Source organism: Branchiostoma lanceolatum, chromosome 1 (genome assembly GCF_035083965.1).
Source record: "Branchiostoma lanceolatum isolate klBraLanc5 chromosome 1, klBraLanc5.hap2, whole genome shotgun sequence".
NCBI lineage: Eukaryota > Metazoa > Chordata > Leptocardii > Amphioxiformes > Branchiostomatidae > Branchiostoma > Branchiostoma lanceolatum.
The window spans coordinates 40,504,197-40,519,370 of NC_089722.1; the positions used below are offsets into that span (position 1 = coordinate 40,504,197).

The 15,174-nt window shown below is 42.1% G+C and overlaps 2 protein-coding genes across 2 annotated transcripts in view; one reads left to right on the top strand and one right to left on the bottom strand.

Annotated features, from left to right (window-relative positions):
• The window catches only part of LOC136423050 (reticulon-4 receptor-like), an 8,939-nt gene extending 930 nt beyond the window's left edge, over positions 1 to 8,009 (bottom strand). Inside the window, exons 1-5 of the mRNA XM_066411053.1 lie at positions 7,659 to 8,009; positions 6,652 to 6,765; positions 6,040 to 6,244; positions 1,501 to 1,733; positions 712 to 882 (exon numbers count right to left, since the gene is read on the bottom strand). Of these exons, the coding sequence (XP_066267150.1) occupies positions 712 to 882; positions 1,501 to 1,733; positions 6,040 to 6,244; positions 6,652 to 6,765; positions 7,659 to 7,805 (870 nt within the window). The 5' untranslated portion in view covers positions 7,806 to 8,009. The remainder of the gene's footprint in view (positions 1 to 711; positions 883 to 1,500; positions 1,734 to 6,039; positions 6,245 to 6,651; positions 6,766 to 7,658) is intronic.
• A 690-nt stretch (positions 8,010 to 8,699) lies between these two features.
• LOC136423061 (ubiquitin-conjugating enzyme E2 L3-like) lies at positions 8,700 to 11,707 on the top strand. The gene is made up of 4 exons (XM_066411065.1): positions 8,700 to 8,819; positions 9,977 to 10,072; positions 10,610 to 10,796; positions 11,216 to 11,707. Exons 1-4 carry the CDS (start codon positions 8,793 to 8,795, stop codon positions 11,371 to 11,373), a joined length of 468 nt encoding a protein of 155 aa, XP_066267162.1. The 5' UTR covers positions 8,700 to 8,792; the 3' UTR covers positions 11,374 to 11,707.
• The last annotated feature ends 3,467 nt before the right edge of the window (positions 11,708 to 15,174 follow it).

Sequence of the window (15,174 nt, forward strand, 5' to 3'; positions counted from 1 at the left end):
ATAAAATCGCTAAAACATAGATGCATGATTCCTAATTCATGGACATTCAATTTGATACATAACTACAAACGGTTTTTAAATTTCTAACATCGATCAGATGAAGCATTGCTTTGATAAAAGTAACAGGTAATACTAACTGATTTATAAAATAACTTCACCGTCAATTACACTACCGACAGGTACAAATGATCCATCAACTGACATGGCCTAGGAAAAAAAAACTTTTCTGGTTACTTGGCCAACCCAAGCAGAAACCACCGAACCTATTTTGTTTCGTCGGCCGCTGGCATGACTGGGGAGATAAACTTTTCGATCTGACATCTGAGTGATGAAATTAAAATAGATGAGCTAGTAAAGTGGAGTTAGACTGGGTGCAATCACGATTCAGGGCATATACAAGCATGGATTTAACGGTTTTAAACCCATTGGTGCACGTGTACCAGGAACCAAGGAGGTTAAAAAACAGGAACATATATTTTGAGGATCGAATCTGGTGGTGATGAGATGATAGTAAGTTTTCATATATTACATCAGGTGAGCTTTTACTAATCTCCAAGCAGATCTATAGGTTGCGAAGACCGTATCCAACTGGCAGAAGAAGTATGTTTTGCAACCTAAGGATTGCTGTACAAGCTCCTTCTTCCAGTTGGATACGGTCTTTGCAATCCGTTGGGTCTGCTTGGAGATTAAGCTTTACCATGATTCCTTTACCTGTTGTTTGTATATGGAGCGTGCGGAGATGAGAGCCTGGACGGGCAGCAGCTCGCAGACGGCCTCACACACCCAGGAGTTGTTGGCCAGGGTCACGTCCAGCAGGCCCGTCAGGTTCCGGAACGGCTCCGCGACCGGCACCGACAACTTGTTACCCGCCAGAGTCAGGCTCTACGGAAATCAATAGATCCAATGATCAAGCAAGCAAGCAAGCGAGCAAGCAAGCAAGCAAACAATTTATCAATCAATCAATCAATCAATCAATCAATCAATCAATCGATCGATAGCTCGATTGATAATTCATTCATCCATCCATTCAATCATCCATCCATCCATTTAATCATCCATCAATTCAATCATCCGCCCTTTCAACCAACCAACAAATCAATCAATCAATCAATCACTTAACCAATCAATCAATCAATTAATTAATCAATCAATCAATCAACCGGCTTGTTGGCCGAACAATCAGATGAATAAAGGAACCAACAGAATCTCAGCTAAGCGGCCCTTTGTAAGGGAGTCGTTGCAAAACTTAAGCCAGAAACTTAAAACTTTTTCCTAATATATACAATAATTTTCATGCGATCAAACACCATAACTGCATCTCACATTTACAAAACAGATTCGGAAATATAAAACAAATATAAAAAAAGAACCAATCAAAATTAAATGTTACGTCTTGCTGTTGTCCAAGTGAAGGAGGCTTAAAAAGAAAAGGACTTTTAAGCATTCTCATAGAGAGCTACTGAGTTGAAATGGCATTCACAGAAGGTCAAATTATAACACCTTGAGGTTCTCCAGCCCCCTGAAGGCCCCCGGTGCCAGGGTGAAGATGTGGTTATCGTGCAGCCTGAGCTCGCGCAGGTTGGGCAGCTGCACGAACAGGTCCGGGAACAGCGCGATCATGTAGTTACCGGACAGGTCCAGGCTGGTCAGGGCGTGGTCCGTGGAGAAGGCAACGTCCGACAGGGCGAAGATGCCGTTTCTGGACAGGTCCAGTTTCTGCATCTTCGGCAGACCTATAACAGATTATCATAATCATAATTAGTTAGGCTTAAATTACATTGTGTAAGATTACTTCACAGAGCAAAAAGATTTACTGTCCTTGATGATCAAGGCAATGAACAGCAGTTCATCACCAAGGACAGTGGCGTAGGCAACGTCCGACAGGGCGAAGATGCCGTTTCTGGACAGGCCCAGCTTCTGCATCATCGGCAGACCTACAGTATAACGGAGGGACAAGATGCATATGATTAGTCAGGCTTAACATTTGGTTAGTAAGGCTTAACATATGATTAGTTAGGCTTTAATTAGATGCTGTGTAATTTTATTGGTTCATAGATCAAAGCAATGGCATTATATGTCCATCATCATCAAGGCAACGGTAGTTCATTGCTAGTCTCTTCCAGACTAACGGCGTCGGAAATAGAGAGAACATTTGCCGGGGACTTTGGCCATGGAGGACAACATTTCTATCCGCAGTTAGGGTTGCCTATTGGACCCTCTCTCCGTAGCCGACTCCCTTCATACAATTGACTCTATTTGGCCAATTTCTACTATTTTCCCAGCGACCCGCGGAGACTGGTAGAGGCTAATGCATCGCTAAGGACAGTGCATGGTGCAAGGACAGTATAACGGAGGGACAAGATGAATATAATTAGTTAGGCTTAACTTATGATTACTTAGGCTGAGATTAGATGCTGTGTAATGTTGTTTCATAGATCAGAGCAAGGAAATTATATGTCCTTCATCAACCAGCTAGGCAACGATGTGTTCATCGCTGACATGCCGAAGGCAATGTCCGACAGGGCGGAGATACCGTTTCTGGACAGATCCAATTTCTGCAGCTCCGGCAGACCTACAGTATAACGGAAGGACAACATGCGTATGATTGGTTTGCCTTGAATTTGATATTACTTCACAGATCACGCAAAGCTAAGGACAGTGGCGAGGATGCCGTTTCTGGACAGATCCAGCTTCTCCATCGTCGGCAGACTTATAACAGAATATGATTATATCATAGTCAATTAGGCTTAAATTACATTGTGTAAGGTTATTTCACTGACCAAAGCAAGGGAATTGTCCTTGGTGATAGTAGCTCATTGCTAAGGACAATACATGACGGAGGCAACGTCCGATAGGGCGAAGATGCCGTTTCTGGACAGGTGCAGCTTCTCAATCTTAGGGAGCCCTATAACGGAAGTTACGTCATGAATGTCATATTACCTTTAGTAAGTTGAATTTTTTTTTTTTTTCTAATCAATTCATCAGAGCCTGATGTTGCCATCAATTTACGAAGAAAGGCGGCTCAATTGTTATTGTAGCAGCATCTCTTCACCCTAGGCCAGAAACATCAATGCTCAAGACAAGCATGACTTCACTGACCCATTAGGAGAAGCAGGGGTTACGAAGGCTGCTCGGGAAATTCCCTACCCCATTTCGACCGGAACGTTTTGAGCTACTCACACCGGGGCATGCCCCTGCTCTTTTTCGAAAGATGTGGTGGGTTCTTTTACGTGCTCAAGGTGTGGCTCTCCTCAAACACGGGACCTCCATTTAACGTCCTATCCGAGGGACGTCCCTAGACAAAGCTAGGTACTCATTTACACCTGAGTGAAGTGAGGGATTTTGTGTTAAGTGCCTTTCCCAAGGGCACAACGTCGGGTGCATGTCCAGACATGTCTGGGGGAGAGCCGGAATCGAACTCGGCCACGCTGTTTGGCAGCCCTATGCTCTCACCATTACGCCACACCGACGCCACGAATTTGATGTGTCTGTATGTGTGTCTCTGACAGCCAAGCAGTATGCTTGAGCGCATCTTTGGCTGTTTTCAGCACGAGAAGAGGGTGAAGTCTGCCATCCCTGCTGTCCAATTTTGTGTTGGAAATTATAATTACAGTTGAAACATGTTTTAGAATCATACATGTATGTGTCAACACTCAGCAACCGTAGCCTAGAGTCCAGCCTTCTTAGCTTAAATTTAGTCCGCTGCCCAAGCTCCGCTCCCCGCCAAGAAGACTAACGGCGCCCGGTCTTCCTGGTGGGGAACGGGGCTTGGGGTAGCGTCGGGCTAAATTAAAGATAAGAAGGCTGGATCCGGACTCCAGGCTACAGCAGCTGTCACTTCACAAAATGGCCTCGGATCCTTACATATCTGCACAGGAGAAACGGGGTCCTGAACCTCAGATCCGTAAGAATCCGGTCGGATACGGGGGCCGTATTGTACTAAAACAACTCAAACAAGAGTTCTACGACCTCATACCTTCGCGAAATGATTTTGACCTTTATGACTGACGTATTAGGAGTGTTTTTCATCAATCAAAAATCATACCAGTTGATCCTCCTCACCCAAATAATATAAGTTGTCCAAACCTCCTTGTTATGATTATGAGCTTAACAAAGAAGGTTATGCTAACATTTTTCATCAATAATGCAAATAAGCTCCTTATTAGCATAATTTGATTCAATGGTGTTCACATTCACACAACTTCTAAATGCAACAAGTATGAAATTGCCGTTATTTACTAGTATGGAATGATAGTAGTTTCTCATGAATTATGCAAATTAGGCCTACATTTGCATAATTTCTATCTATTGACATTCCTCTCTTCCTCAGTTACAAATGTCACATATTTGAATAGTCATATCATGGAACACAGCAGGTTTTTAAAATTGCCTCATTAATTATAATCTGATTTGCATAATTATCATCCAATCATACAAAGCATCACATAAGCTATCTACATACCAAAAATCATGACCATCCATCAAGCCCATCTCGAGTTATATTATTTTCTCATTGATTATGTAAATGAGGTTCTCATTTGCATAGCTGATATCTATTAATATTTCTCTCTTCCTCAGTTACATATGTCACATGTTTGCGAGTCCTATCATGGAAATTGATGAATGTATAAACTTTCCTCATTAATTATGCAAATTAGTTACTGATTTGCATAATAAGTATCCAATCATGTACATCATCGCTCAAGCTATGTACATGCAAAAAATCATGACCTTCCATCAAGCCCTTCTTGAGTTATTCCCTTTCAAAGTCTGAAGCAAAACCTACCCCTGCAGTTCCAAAAAAGTTGCTAGGGGGCCCAAGCCTATACCACTTACTCTCTGCCCAACGAGCTATCTACCACTTAAAAATCAGTTCCATAGCATGTCCACAACACGAGATATCATAACATGAAGTTCCGCTGCAGTACCGTAACAAGCCGATAGGGGGCCCAAAATCTAATCATTTTCAGGTTTCATCGAGACCTACCAACATACCAAATACCAAGACAATCCTTCCAAGAATTCTCGACTTATCGTGTTCACTAACAGACACACAGACATGCTCGGTATTCCCATGCTGTGGCACTGCATTAATGACTGTTCTTACTCATATAAGGCCGTGTATATCCAACTTTGGTCAAAATTTGTATGTTTCAGTCTTTTAATTGGTGTAAGGAGATATCTTTGTGGTTTGGTTTCACATGCTCCGAGTGGACTCTTCCAGGCTGGGAGTAGGTCAAAGTTGACGATTGTTTTCGTCTGTCAGCTGTTACGAGAGAACGAGCTGGTCAACTGTCTATTTTCTTTGCATGATTCTAAAGTAGACAGATGTGGCTTTCTGGTGCATAAGAATTTTTGGGGCTTGCAATTAAGGTGAATCCTTTTCTGAGCCCTTGTTTTAGTGCTTTAAAGCATTACTGCCTATATGGGCAAGCCTATCTCTTGTATCTGCCCTACAGCTGGCTGATAGCCAATTTGTCCCTGGCAGCTGCAGTACATGTAACTGACGTTTCCTGCCTGCCTCATGACCCCTCATGACCCCTCATGACCAACTTTGCCCCCAATCTACCCGTATCAATATCCCCGTCGCAACCAGAACGCATAGTAAAGCATACAATTGAACACATTTTTACACTTTTCTCGTTAATTATGCAAAACACTTCGCCCAAAATCTAATCATCTTGAGATTTGCCACATACACACCGACACACCAACTACGACAACAAACCATCCAGGCGTTCTCGACTTATTCTGTTCACTAACAGACACACAGACAAGCACCGTCGAATAACCTTCTCGACGAAACCATTCGTCGCGAAGGTAATTAACCTGAAATAACTTGCATGTGCAAGTGGTATATATCAGGGTACCACTTGCATAATAGGTTAATGTAGGGTAAATTTGAGTTGTTTTAGTACAATACGGCCCCCGTATCCGACCGGAGGCTTCCGGATCCCATCTGGCTTGGAGGTTCCGGATCCCGTTGCTCCTGTCCGGATACGTCAGGATCCGAGACCATTTCGTGCAGTGCGTACCTACCGGTGAAGGCGTTATCCGGTATGGAGGTAATCTTGTTCTCGTTGAGCCTGAGCTCCGTGAGAAAGGGCAGCTGAAGCGCGGGGGACCTGTTCAGGTCGAACTGCATGATGGCGTTATCGCTCAGGTCCAGACTCTCCAGCCCAGGGAGCCCTTCGTACGCCAGCGATTCAACCATGTACAGCTGGTTCTTACTGATGTTCAGGACCTAGAAAAAAATGAAAATACCGTAAGTTAGTAAAAAAGCATGTATAACTCAATGGTGCTGACATATTATATGTATCTATGGCCCGATTTGCACATGCATTTTTCAGAAGACTTAGAGTCGACTCAGCTACTTGGAGTCGACTTAGAAAGCGCGTGTGCAAAAAGGGTATATTTTCGTTTGTGTTTGATACATGTATATTACAATTTCTGGTTTATATGACTGTTCGTATTATGAACAACGCAGCATTGCCATGTATCCTCATTGCTGCCATTTTTGTCCGTAACAATGGAAGAGCAAGTACAAGTATGGGTAAGGGGGTGAAGTCTGACATCTCCGACTGCCTAGCTAGTCGCGACATGGTTCATCTATACTAACTACACAATCTGAATATAGAAATGAAACTCTACCTTGAGAGACTTGAGACTGAGAAACTGTAGATCCGCTGCCTCTGTGATGGCATTGTCGTGTAGGAGCAGGGTGGTGGTGTCGGCTGGGATGTCCTTCGGGATTTCTTTTAGGTTCTGTGTAAGAAGATAAAATATCAAGTCACTTGGTTGCCATAGATCGCATGGTATGTGAGACCATCGCCTGCATGTTTATTCAATACCACTGCGATGATTTTGTTAATATAACTGCAACTATTTTTTGTATCGTTACACCCATGTTATAACTAAACTTAAACTTGAAAATGTCTGTCCCCTTTTCTTTCATTAACAACGGTATCAGTTGGTCAAAAATGGGAATCAGTTTGTTTTGTGTGTTTTTGGAGGGGTTTTGTACATCCCTCAAAATCAGTATGATAACTTGCAATTCATTAGGGTCCCGTCAAAAAGAAAAACGACAACAAAAACACCTAAAATGGTGTACAAAACGCTGTAAAATGGCATCTTCTTCTGTGAAATTGTACAGTCGGCACCTTGTTCTTTTATCTAATCCCCATGTGACGTGTACAAAGCATGAAAACCATTCGTGGGCTTAGGTGTGTTTTACTGGGCCCCAGCCAGTGTTCGCACAAGCTCTCGCTGGCGGAGGTTAATGACCCCCCCCACCCCCTAGGGGTCGGTATCCATCGGACCGGCCGCCAGGAGCGCAATTTAGTCAGGTTAACTCCGCCCTAGTTGTAGTAAAGCTCTCTCTGTCAGTATCATGATCTTTCCCAGCCTCCGTAACCGCTGGCTCAATCTTTTCAGTTGACATGAGCTAGCTACACGAGCTAGTACTGAACTGTTTAATATAATCTATATATACCACCCACTACCCCTACAGTCTAAAAAGGCTGGGACTACTTCAGTAACATTATCAAGTTTAGCGTTCTCGTTGTGTGTTACACATGAGATGTCACATAATTATGCAGTGCCACGTTGCCTGTCCAAAAGCAAAAGCAAATTAACACACACACACACAAAGAACTCACCTGTCCTACACACGACACGGTGCCATCTGCACAGGTGCACATGGAGGGGCACTGTGCCCGGGATCCCTCCGGTAGTGTCCCGCACAGAACCAGCGCCAACATCACAGCTACAGCGGACAGACGTACTGGTACAGTCAAACTCGCCATTTCGAAACTAAAACTTTTAGAAATGAAAACGTAAAACTAGATTTGGTTGATTCAGACTGGAAGACGGACTGGAACTGTGCCTGAAAACTGGTTCTTTGCGAGAGATTCTCAGGGGGTAAAACGCTTGTAATAATTTGGAGGGAGCAACGTAGAATTATTTTCTCATACGGCAAATAAATCAAGTCCATGATGGAAGGTGTAATTCCCCGTTGGCTTCGTGGAAAACGATGTTCGATCCAGCAGTACGTACATGAATAGTAAGCCATTTTCACGTTGAATCGTAACGCCCTGTCCAATGTATAATGTGCCGTCCCTTATGATGACATTCCCACAGTAGGCTCTTGAGTCTGCACCCGGCCCAACAAAAACAATTGACGCATTAGACACGTTGCGAGAAATTAGTTTAACCTCATTAATCTATTTGTATTTTAATACTTTTATGTGTTTGTAGTTGTAGAAAGTCACTGCACTTTTGTCTCAGTGCTCTAAATTGTTTGCATATCAAGTCAAGTCATATCAAGTGACTAACGTAACATATATCCTAGAAGACGGGATCTTCTACTCTCCAAGCAGAGGTTGAATTGGCAGATCGTCACCGTTTTATCATCTGCCGTTTTTTTTCACTAGCCCATTCAATGGGCTAGCGAAAAAAACGGCATTAAAAAAACGGCATATGATAAAACGGTGCGGTGACGATCTGCCCATTCAACCTCTGCTTGGAGAGTAGGGATCTTCGGCTTTACGCCCCTACAAAGGATAACACCCCCTGCCACTAACTTGCAGATCAGAGCTCATAACATAGTCATCTACGCTTGGATTCGAACCCCGCCGGACCTTATACTCCGTAAAATTATCCAAGTATCCAAGTAAAACTCATAGCTTCCAAAAGAAACGGCACGCACTATGTGTCGTTGCCAAAAAAATTGACAATAATCCGGAAGTGTAACAGGGTCCACCCGTCGCACTGCATTCTGGGAACTTGTCATCATGGCCGCCACTCGAAGGTTGGCAAAGGTAAGTCTCACGGAAAAACGGTTCGAAAAACGTTAACAACGGCTCTTATTCAAACCTTGGCCGTTTTCCATGGTAGATAAGGCTTCAGAGGTTCAGAATCCGTGATTTTTGACGGCATACGTGGTGAAAGTGGCGCGTACAAGGCGGTTTAAGTTTCAGGAAATGCCGGTTGTGAACCCGCGTTGTTCGAGGCGCGGCGGCACGTAGCAGCAAAATATATTCGCGGCATACCAGACCCGGATAACTTCGGAACCGTTTTTCATACAAACTCCACAACTTGGACGGTTGTTGTGTGTTTTCTAATGAGATATAGAGTGGCCCTTAGCGAACTGAAGGCCTCCTTAGTTGTGAAGTCCATGCGTTGGTCGAAGACACAGCCGTTTTTGTAACGTGCTCGAAAGTGAAACACCAACACCCTACCTTGGGAGGGGGGCACTCATTTGTCGAATGACAACGCATAAATTGTTAATGACATTGTTATCATCAGCTCATAATGACAATGATCAAGGATTCATGTTTATTTTATGGGATTTGTCTAATCAACAGATGTACCATGAAGCTCATTTTTTCATACGAGCTCTTCTAGAAGTTCGACCCTTTTGTTCCTAAATTTGGTCCCTTTTCCTAGAACGGCAACTGAAACTGTTCCATTCAACCTTTTTATTAATCATATTGCCTGTATGTAGGCTGCAACAGCATTGTACTCAAGGCTACAAATTGATAATATTTATCACACCATACAAATCATAACTGTATGTATAAATCCATGACATGTGATATGAATACACGAGTTGCCCAGAAAGTTCTAGCATGTATAACGTTATACTAAAAAAAGGAGCTGATTTCAACACCATACAATTTGTTTTTGTCATTTTCCAATGCTAAATTTCCATCTTTGTGATACTGATAGGTATCAAGGTATCAAAGACTAAAACATTTTTAGTTATATAAAAGGCTATGCTGATTTGATATGGATGAAATTCGCGTGTGCATCAATTTTCGTCCATTTCCATTAATAAAAATGAAGGTTTCTACCACACTGTAATCATGCAAATAAGCTTTAGTATTTTGTACTTGTCCTGATGTAATTTGTCTTGGTACTCAACCCTATAACTTAGTATAAGATAGTTTTGTTACAAACTGCTTTTCTCTTGTAGGAACTTTCGCAAATGCGCCAGAATGGTATAAAGTCATTCCGAGACATCCAGGTGGATGAATCCAACATGCTTCTCTGGCAGGGGCTCATTGTGCCAGTAAGTACATTTGTTTCTTCTAATTAAGCACACATGATTCTAGTACATGTATATAGATGTACGGTAAGAATGCTGAAACAACTTTCCTGTTAAGATTTTGATGATGTCATAATCTGCTAGTTACAGTACTGCAGAAAAGTAGTATGTACCGCTTTAAAGTCTTTGGTATGATTCGGTTTTTGGGAATCAAACGCACATGCAGAGCAAGTACTCTACCCACTAGCACGTTTGCTGTGCACAGTGTGCAGTCTTAACTTCCCAAGAAGACCATTCAAGGGACTGATAAAATCTGGTCAATGTGGACTGGTGGTCACTACAGAGTACAGACAGGATTCTTAATCAGTGCTTGTGTCAATGGGAAAAATTATCTAAGGCACAACAAAAAAGTGGCCACATTGACCAAGTAGTCCTTATGTAGAGGTGGTCACTTGTACAGGTTTGACTGCATATGAGAAGAAAAATAATTCAGAGAATGGAGTCATTGTCTTGCTAATGCAGCATATTATGCTAAATGATGTTTATTTTTTAATATTTAAGGACAGCCCCCCGTACAACAAAGGTGCATTTAAGATCGAGATAGTCTTCCCAGCAGAGTACCCCTTCAAGCCTCCGAGGATCACCTTCAAGACGAAGATCTACCACCCCAACATCGACGAGAAGGGGCAGGTGTGTCTGCCCATCATCAGTGCAGAGAACTGGAAACCTGCCACCAGGACTGACCAAGGTACGCAGGGCTTGATATACTCGTATGGCTCTTGTATGTGCAGGTTTTAATTGTTCATATGCAGGATATTACATGTAAAATTGAAGCTGTGCAGGTATTTCCTTAAGTAATATTAGCTTTCCTAAACCCCCTCTCACTGGACCCGTGGCACGCTGGTGGCGTTGCTGCGTCCTAAACTGGATTTGTGTTACTCTTGACTTTATAATGGGAATATCATTCAAAACATACGAGTATGACCAAAAAGACACAAAGCTTCCGCAATCAAAAGATTCTTTTTTTTGACAATGAAATTCGATGAGTGCTTTGTCAATTCGATCGGCCGCAGCAACGACGCCAGCGTGCCTCGGGTCCAGTTAGGGGCTTAACTACCAACCTGACGGAAGTGTTTATGTCTCATCGTGCCATGTTTGTTCCCCCAGTTATCAACGCGCTGGTAGCGCTGGTGAACGACCCAGAGCCCGAACACCCGCTACGGGGCGACCTGGCCGAGGAGTACTCAAAAGACAGGAAGAAGTTCTTGAAGAACGCGGAAGAATACACAAAAAAACATGGCGAGAAACGACCGGCGGAGGCTTGACCTGTTCACCGCTCCTGACGTACTGTTCTCCTGTAGTTGAAAAATTGTTCCCGAGGTGTAGATGTCAATCTTTAAGCTATTCGGACGTGATCGCATCACCAATGTCCTCTTCTTGATCCTTGCAGAAAAGTTGCTCCGTGTTGGTAAAAGACGTTGTGGAAAGTTGATTTTCTTGTTCCCAAGCAAAGCAGGACTTACCCAAACTTTCAACTGGAACTTCAGTCTTCCTCAGGGGCACTGACCCACTGCTGTTGTCATGTGACCTGATGGCTATTACTTGAGTCACATGACATAAGGTCAAATGTCAGAGGTCATGCACTGAGGAAGACTTGAGTTATGATTGAATATTTCGGGTAAACCCTGTTTTTGTGCTGTAACTAAAGTTCAGCTTTCCACAACTGTCTTACTCTTGCTCAGACCGCCCAGTCACTGTAACAGAGACTCAGGGCCGCATAGCAAAAATGTAGAATGGCTGCACTGCTGAGGTGTGGCCAAAATTTTCTCCAATTGGAAAGATTTACACAAATGATACTTAGTCATTTCAATCTTCATCAGGAATTGTCTTCTTCACAAATGTAGAGGAATATCTCTGTTCATCACCACACTTCTGCAAGTAGACATTTTTGTGATTCTTTTTTGACACGATTGTGAGTAAATATCTTGTTTAGTACTGTATCACATTCTTAGGGCAGTTATACTGCTGCACAGTGCATGGGGTTTAAGTAGTTTTTTTGTCCACTTGGAAGATCAGAAACTGGTGAATTGTTAAGTTGTAAAAATGGTGGATCATAAAAGTTATTCCATAAGAAAATATACTGATGTAATGATATTGTAGTTAGCTATAGTACTGGACTTGTGATTGGTTGTTGAAAACTGGGACAGTGGGGAGGGGGGCATCAACCTCCAAACGACTTGAAAAATAACACAAGAAATATCTATATATATGTTCAATGTAGCTAATGTGTTTTTGTAAAAGTTTGGTCTCCAAGAGAGCACATCTAATATGCACAGAATGGAAAGTATCTGTTTTACTTCAATGTTAGGAATTTGTAGTGTTTTGTCCCAAAGAAACTTCAGCAGAGGGTTGCTCTATCCTACGTACACTTGTTGGCTTGAAAATAGAAAGGTTATGGTTGTCTTAATGATATTCAAGATTCTCTCCTTTATTTGAGTACTTGAGTTGTTTAAGGCGGATCAATCCTCAGTTTTACCCAGATAAACTAGTGCTACTTCAAATATATTTCTGTCAAGACAACACCAATGTATCTCATTGGTTCTCTGGCATTTCTAAGTAGTAAATTTATGAGAGGACAAGGTGAAAACTAAAGAGAGGAAGATATGTACCTTTTTCAAGGTTCCAAGACACACAAAAACAACTCCACAGTTTTACTCAAACCCTCCTTCAGTCAACGTCTTGGAATATTGGTCTTCTAAACCAAGATGCTAATATTAAATTTTTTGAGTATGCAGTAAGCTATGCAAAAAAATTCAAGTTACCAAAAAGTGCAAGTTATCTGGATAAAACCCTGGATTTTCCGATTGTTACTTTTACACTTTAAATACTTAACGTTACTTTTTGCATCTTTTTTGGAGTAGCCATTGTTTTGGTGACAATGAACAAGGCATTAGCTGAAGCGCTGATATTTTGTGTTACGGTGAAATCGGTATGAAAAATACATTTTTTGGGCCTTCTTTGGTTTTGGACTGCTAAGAAAAAGGATTGTGTATGACACATGGAGTAATTTCTTTATTTTTTTCAGTAGTGTCATTTCAATTTTCTAAATCTAGTTTTCTTTTTGTAAACTATTGTGTGTTCTAAAAAGAGTAGGTGTTCCCTCAACATATATGAATAGTTTTTGCTGCATTTGTCTCTAAAGCCAGTTTCCAAGAAAAAGTTGTTCTGTTTTCTATGAAAAGTCATTTCCTGGATTCTCAAATCTGAGGAAAAGTATTGTTTTTTTTTCTTAGAACAGCCGAAGGTTGTACCAAATTAGGACATTTGATGTAAGATGTTCAAAGAGTAAACCTGAAAGTAAACAACCTTTTTAACTCGTCACCCCAAAATTGCTTAAAATGTACCATAGACTTAATACACTACTGTAAACCTCTGGATTAGTCTTAGCCATAAAATGTTTGAACTGTTTACCAAGATTTTCACCGTAGCCTCTCTGACATGTAACATTTTGTGTTAAATTTACACCAGGCTAAATGCAATAAAAAGCACCAAATTGAGCGTTGTGTACTAAATTCAGGGACTGGGTGTACTTATTTCTTTAGCCAACATGTGAGCAGTTTTTTATTTGATCTACCAAAAGTCAGTCGTCACATGGAGGGCTTAGCTTATAAAATAACCGTAAGGGAGGAAAGAATCTGGTTGTTTTAGTCGCGTAGACTATGGAGAATGAGATGTGGTATATATTGTGGGAAAAGACTTGTATTTTCATCAGTTACATGTACTATTAGGTGTGAGGGTTTCCCTGTAAGTGGTGTAGCACAGTTTATGGAACTTGTTGTTTCTCTCTGGTATTTTGCGCATGTCATGTTGAAATTACGCTGCTGTAAATTAAAATCACTGAGATCACTGATCGAGCGTTTTGATTTTTTTTGTAAGCTGTGACTTGTAAGGTTAAGACTAGAGCATTTTCATGTGATGTCTTGGCTGTGCCATAGATATAGGCAGTTCGTGCATTGAAACACACAGCTGACCATGTCCATCCAAACTTTCCCCAAACACCCCCATCAAACTCCCTTCGGGCGTACTCGCTAGAAATTCGGCTGTACCCTTAAATTCGGGCCGTACCCACTAAACATTTGGGCCATACCCGGTAAATCGGGCCTGTACTTTTAGACCGTACCCAATGACGGACATCGCTCGGCCACGGTGTGTAGATACCCTGTACCACAACGATATACAATCCCACATAGCATATGCTCTAGCAAACATTCCTGACCACCTGTCTGCCCGGTGGCTTTGTACAAATCATGTCCAATCTTGAGAACACTTCTGCATTTAACTCTCCAGACCGCATCTCACCACAGCTTGCAAGTAAGTAGTCCTGGTTGTTGTGTCACAGATACATGTACATGTAGGTGTTGCCTAAATCTGGTTAGACTGGTCCCAATGTAGCTATGCCAACACGGGGAACAATGCGTTCTTCTTCTCCACTCAGCCCTGTGCCCCATCAGTGAGCGACGTTCTGCTGTAGTGATGTCACTTGAGCCCAGCATCCCTTTTGATGAAGGTTGTGCGTTGAAGGTCCCAGTTGTGGCTGGCGGCAAGGTTGAGGAAATGTGTGACGGGCTTAACCCTTGTCCTGCTGGGTTTCCAGAGCAAAACCATACCCCCACTGCCCAGACACCTTTGAAACAAAGGGTTCAAGTTTGATATTGCTCATTTTCAGTTACTTTGCTTGACAACAACCGTGCGGGTGCAAGATACGCATTCTAGAAATACCCTCAACCCTACAATTGTCAGGGCTAGCATACAGAACAAGCATGTGAAAACCAACAATTGTCGGGCTCAGCACATTAAGTGACATGGAGCACGAGTGTTTTGGACAACAATTTGATTTCTTGGTTATTAGTTCATGGGGCAGGGATGACGGTTGAGACACCACAGTCGATTATCGGTTTCAACCTTTTTATTCAAAACTCTTGATGCATGAGTAAGGCCATAGACCAAAGTTGTCATAAATTCCAGTAAAAAGTTGAACAATTTAGCACAAACAAAATCATTATTATTTATGGGCTAAATACATATCCTTAATGGTACACAAAAGTGGTTATATTTCAGTCCATTTT

What these genes read in the sequence shown, in the direction of transcription:
- LOC136423061 (XM_066411065.1), top strand. Translation starts at nt 8,793, where the DNA reads ATGGCCGCCACTCGAAGGTTGGCAAAG. An exon ending in CCACTCGAAGGTTGGCAAAG is followed by an intron (nt 8,820 to 9,976) that starts GTAAGTCTCACG and finishes TTTCTCTTGTAG; the next exon opens with GAACTTTCGCAAATGCGCCA. An exon ending in TGCCACCAGGACTGACCAAG is followed by an intron (nt 10,797 to 11,215) that starts GTACGCAGGGCT and finishes TTGTTCCCCCAG; the next exon opens with TTATCAACGCGCTGGTAGCG.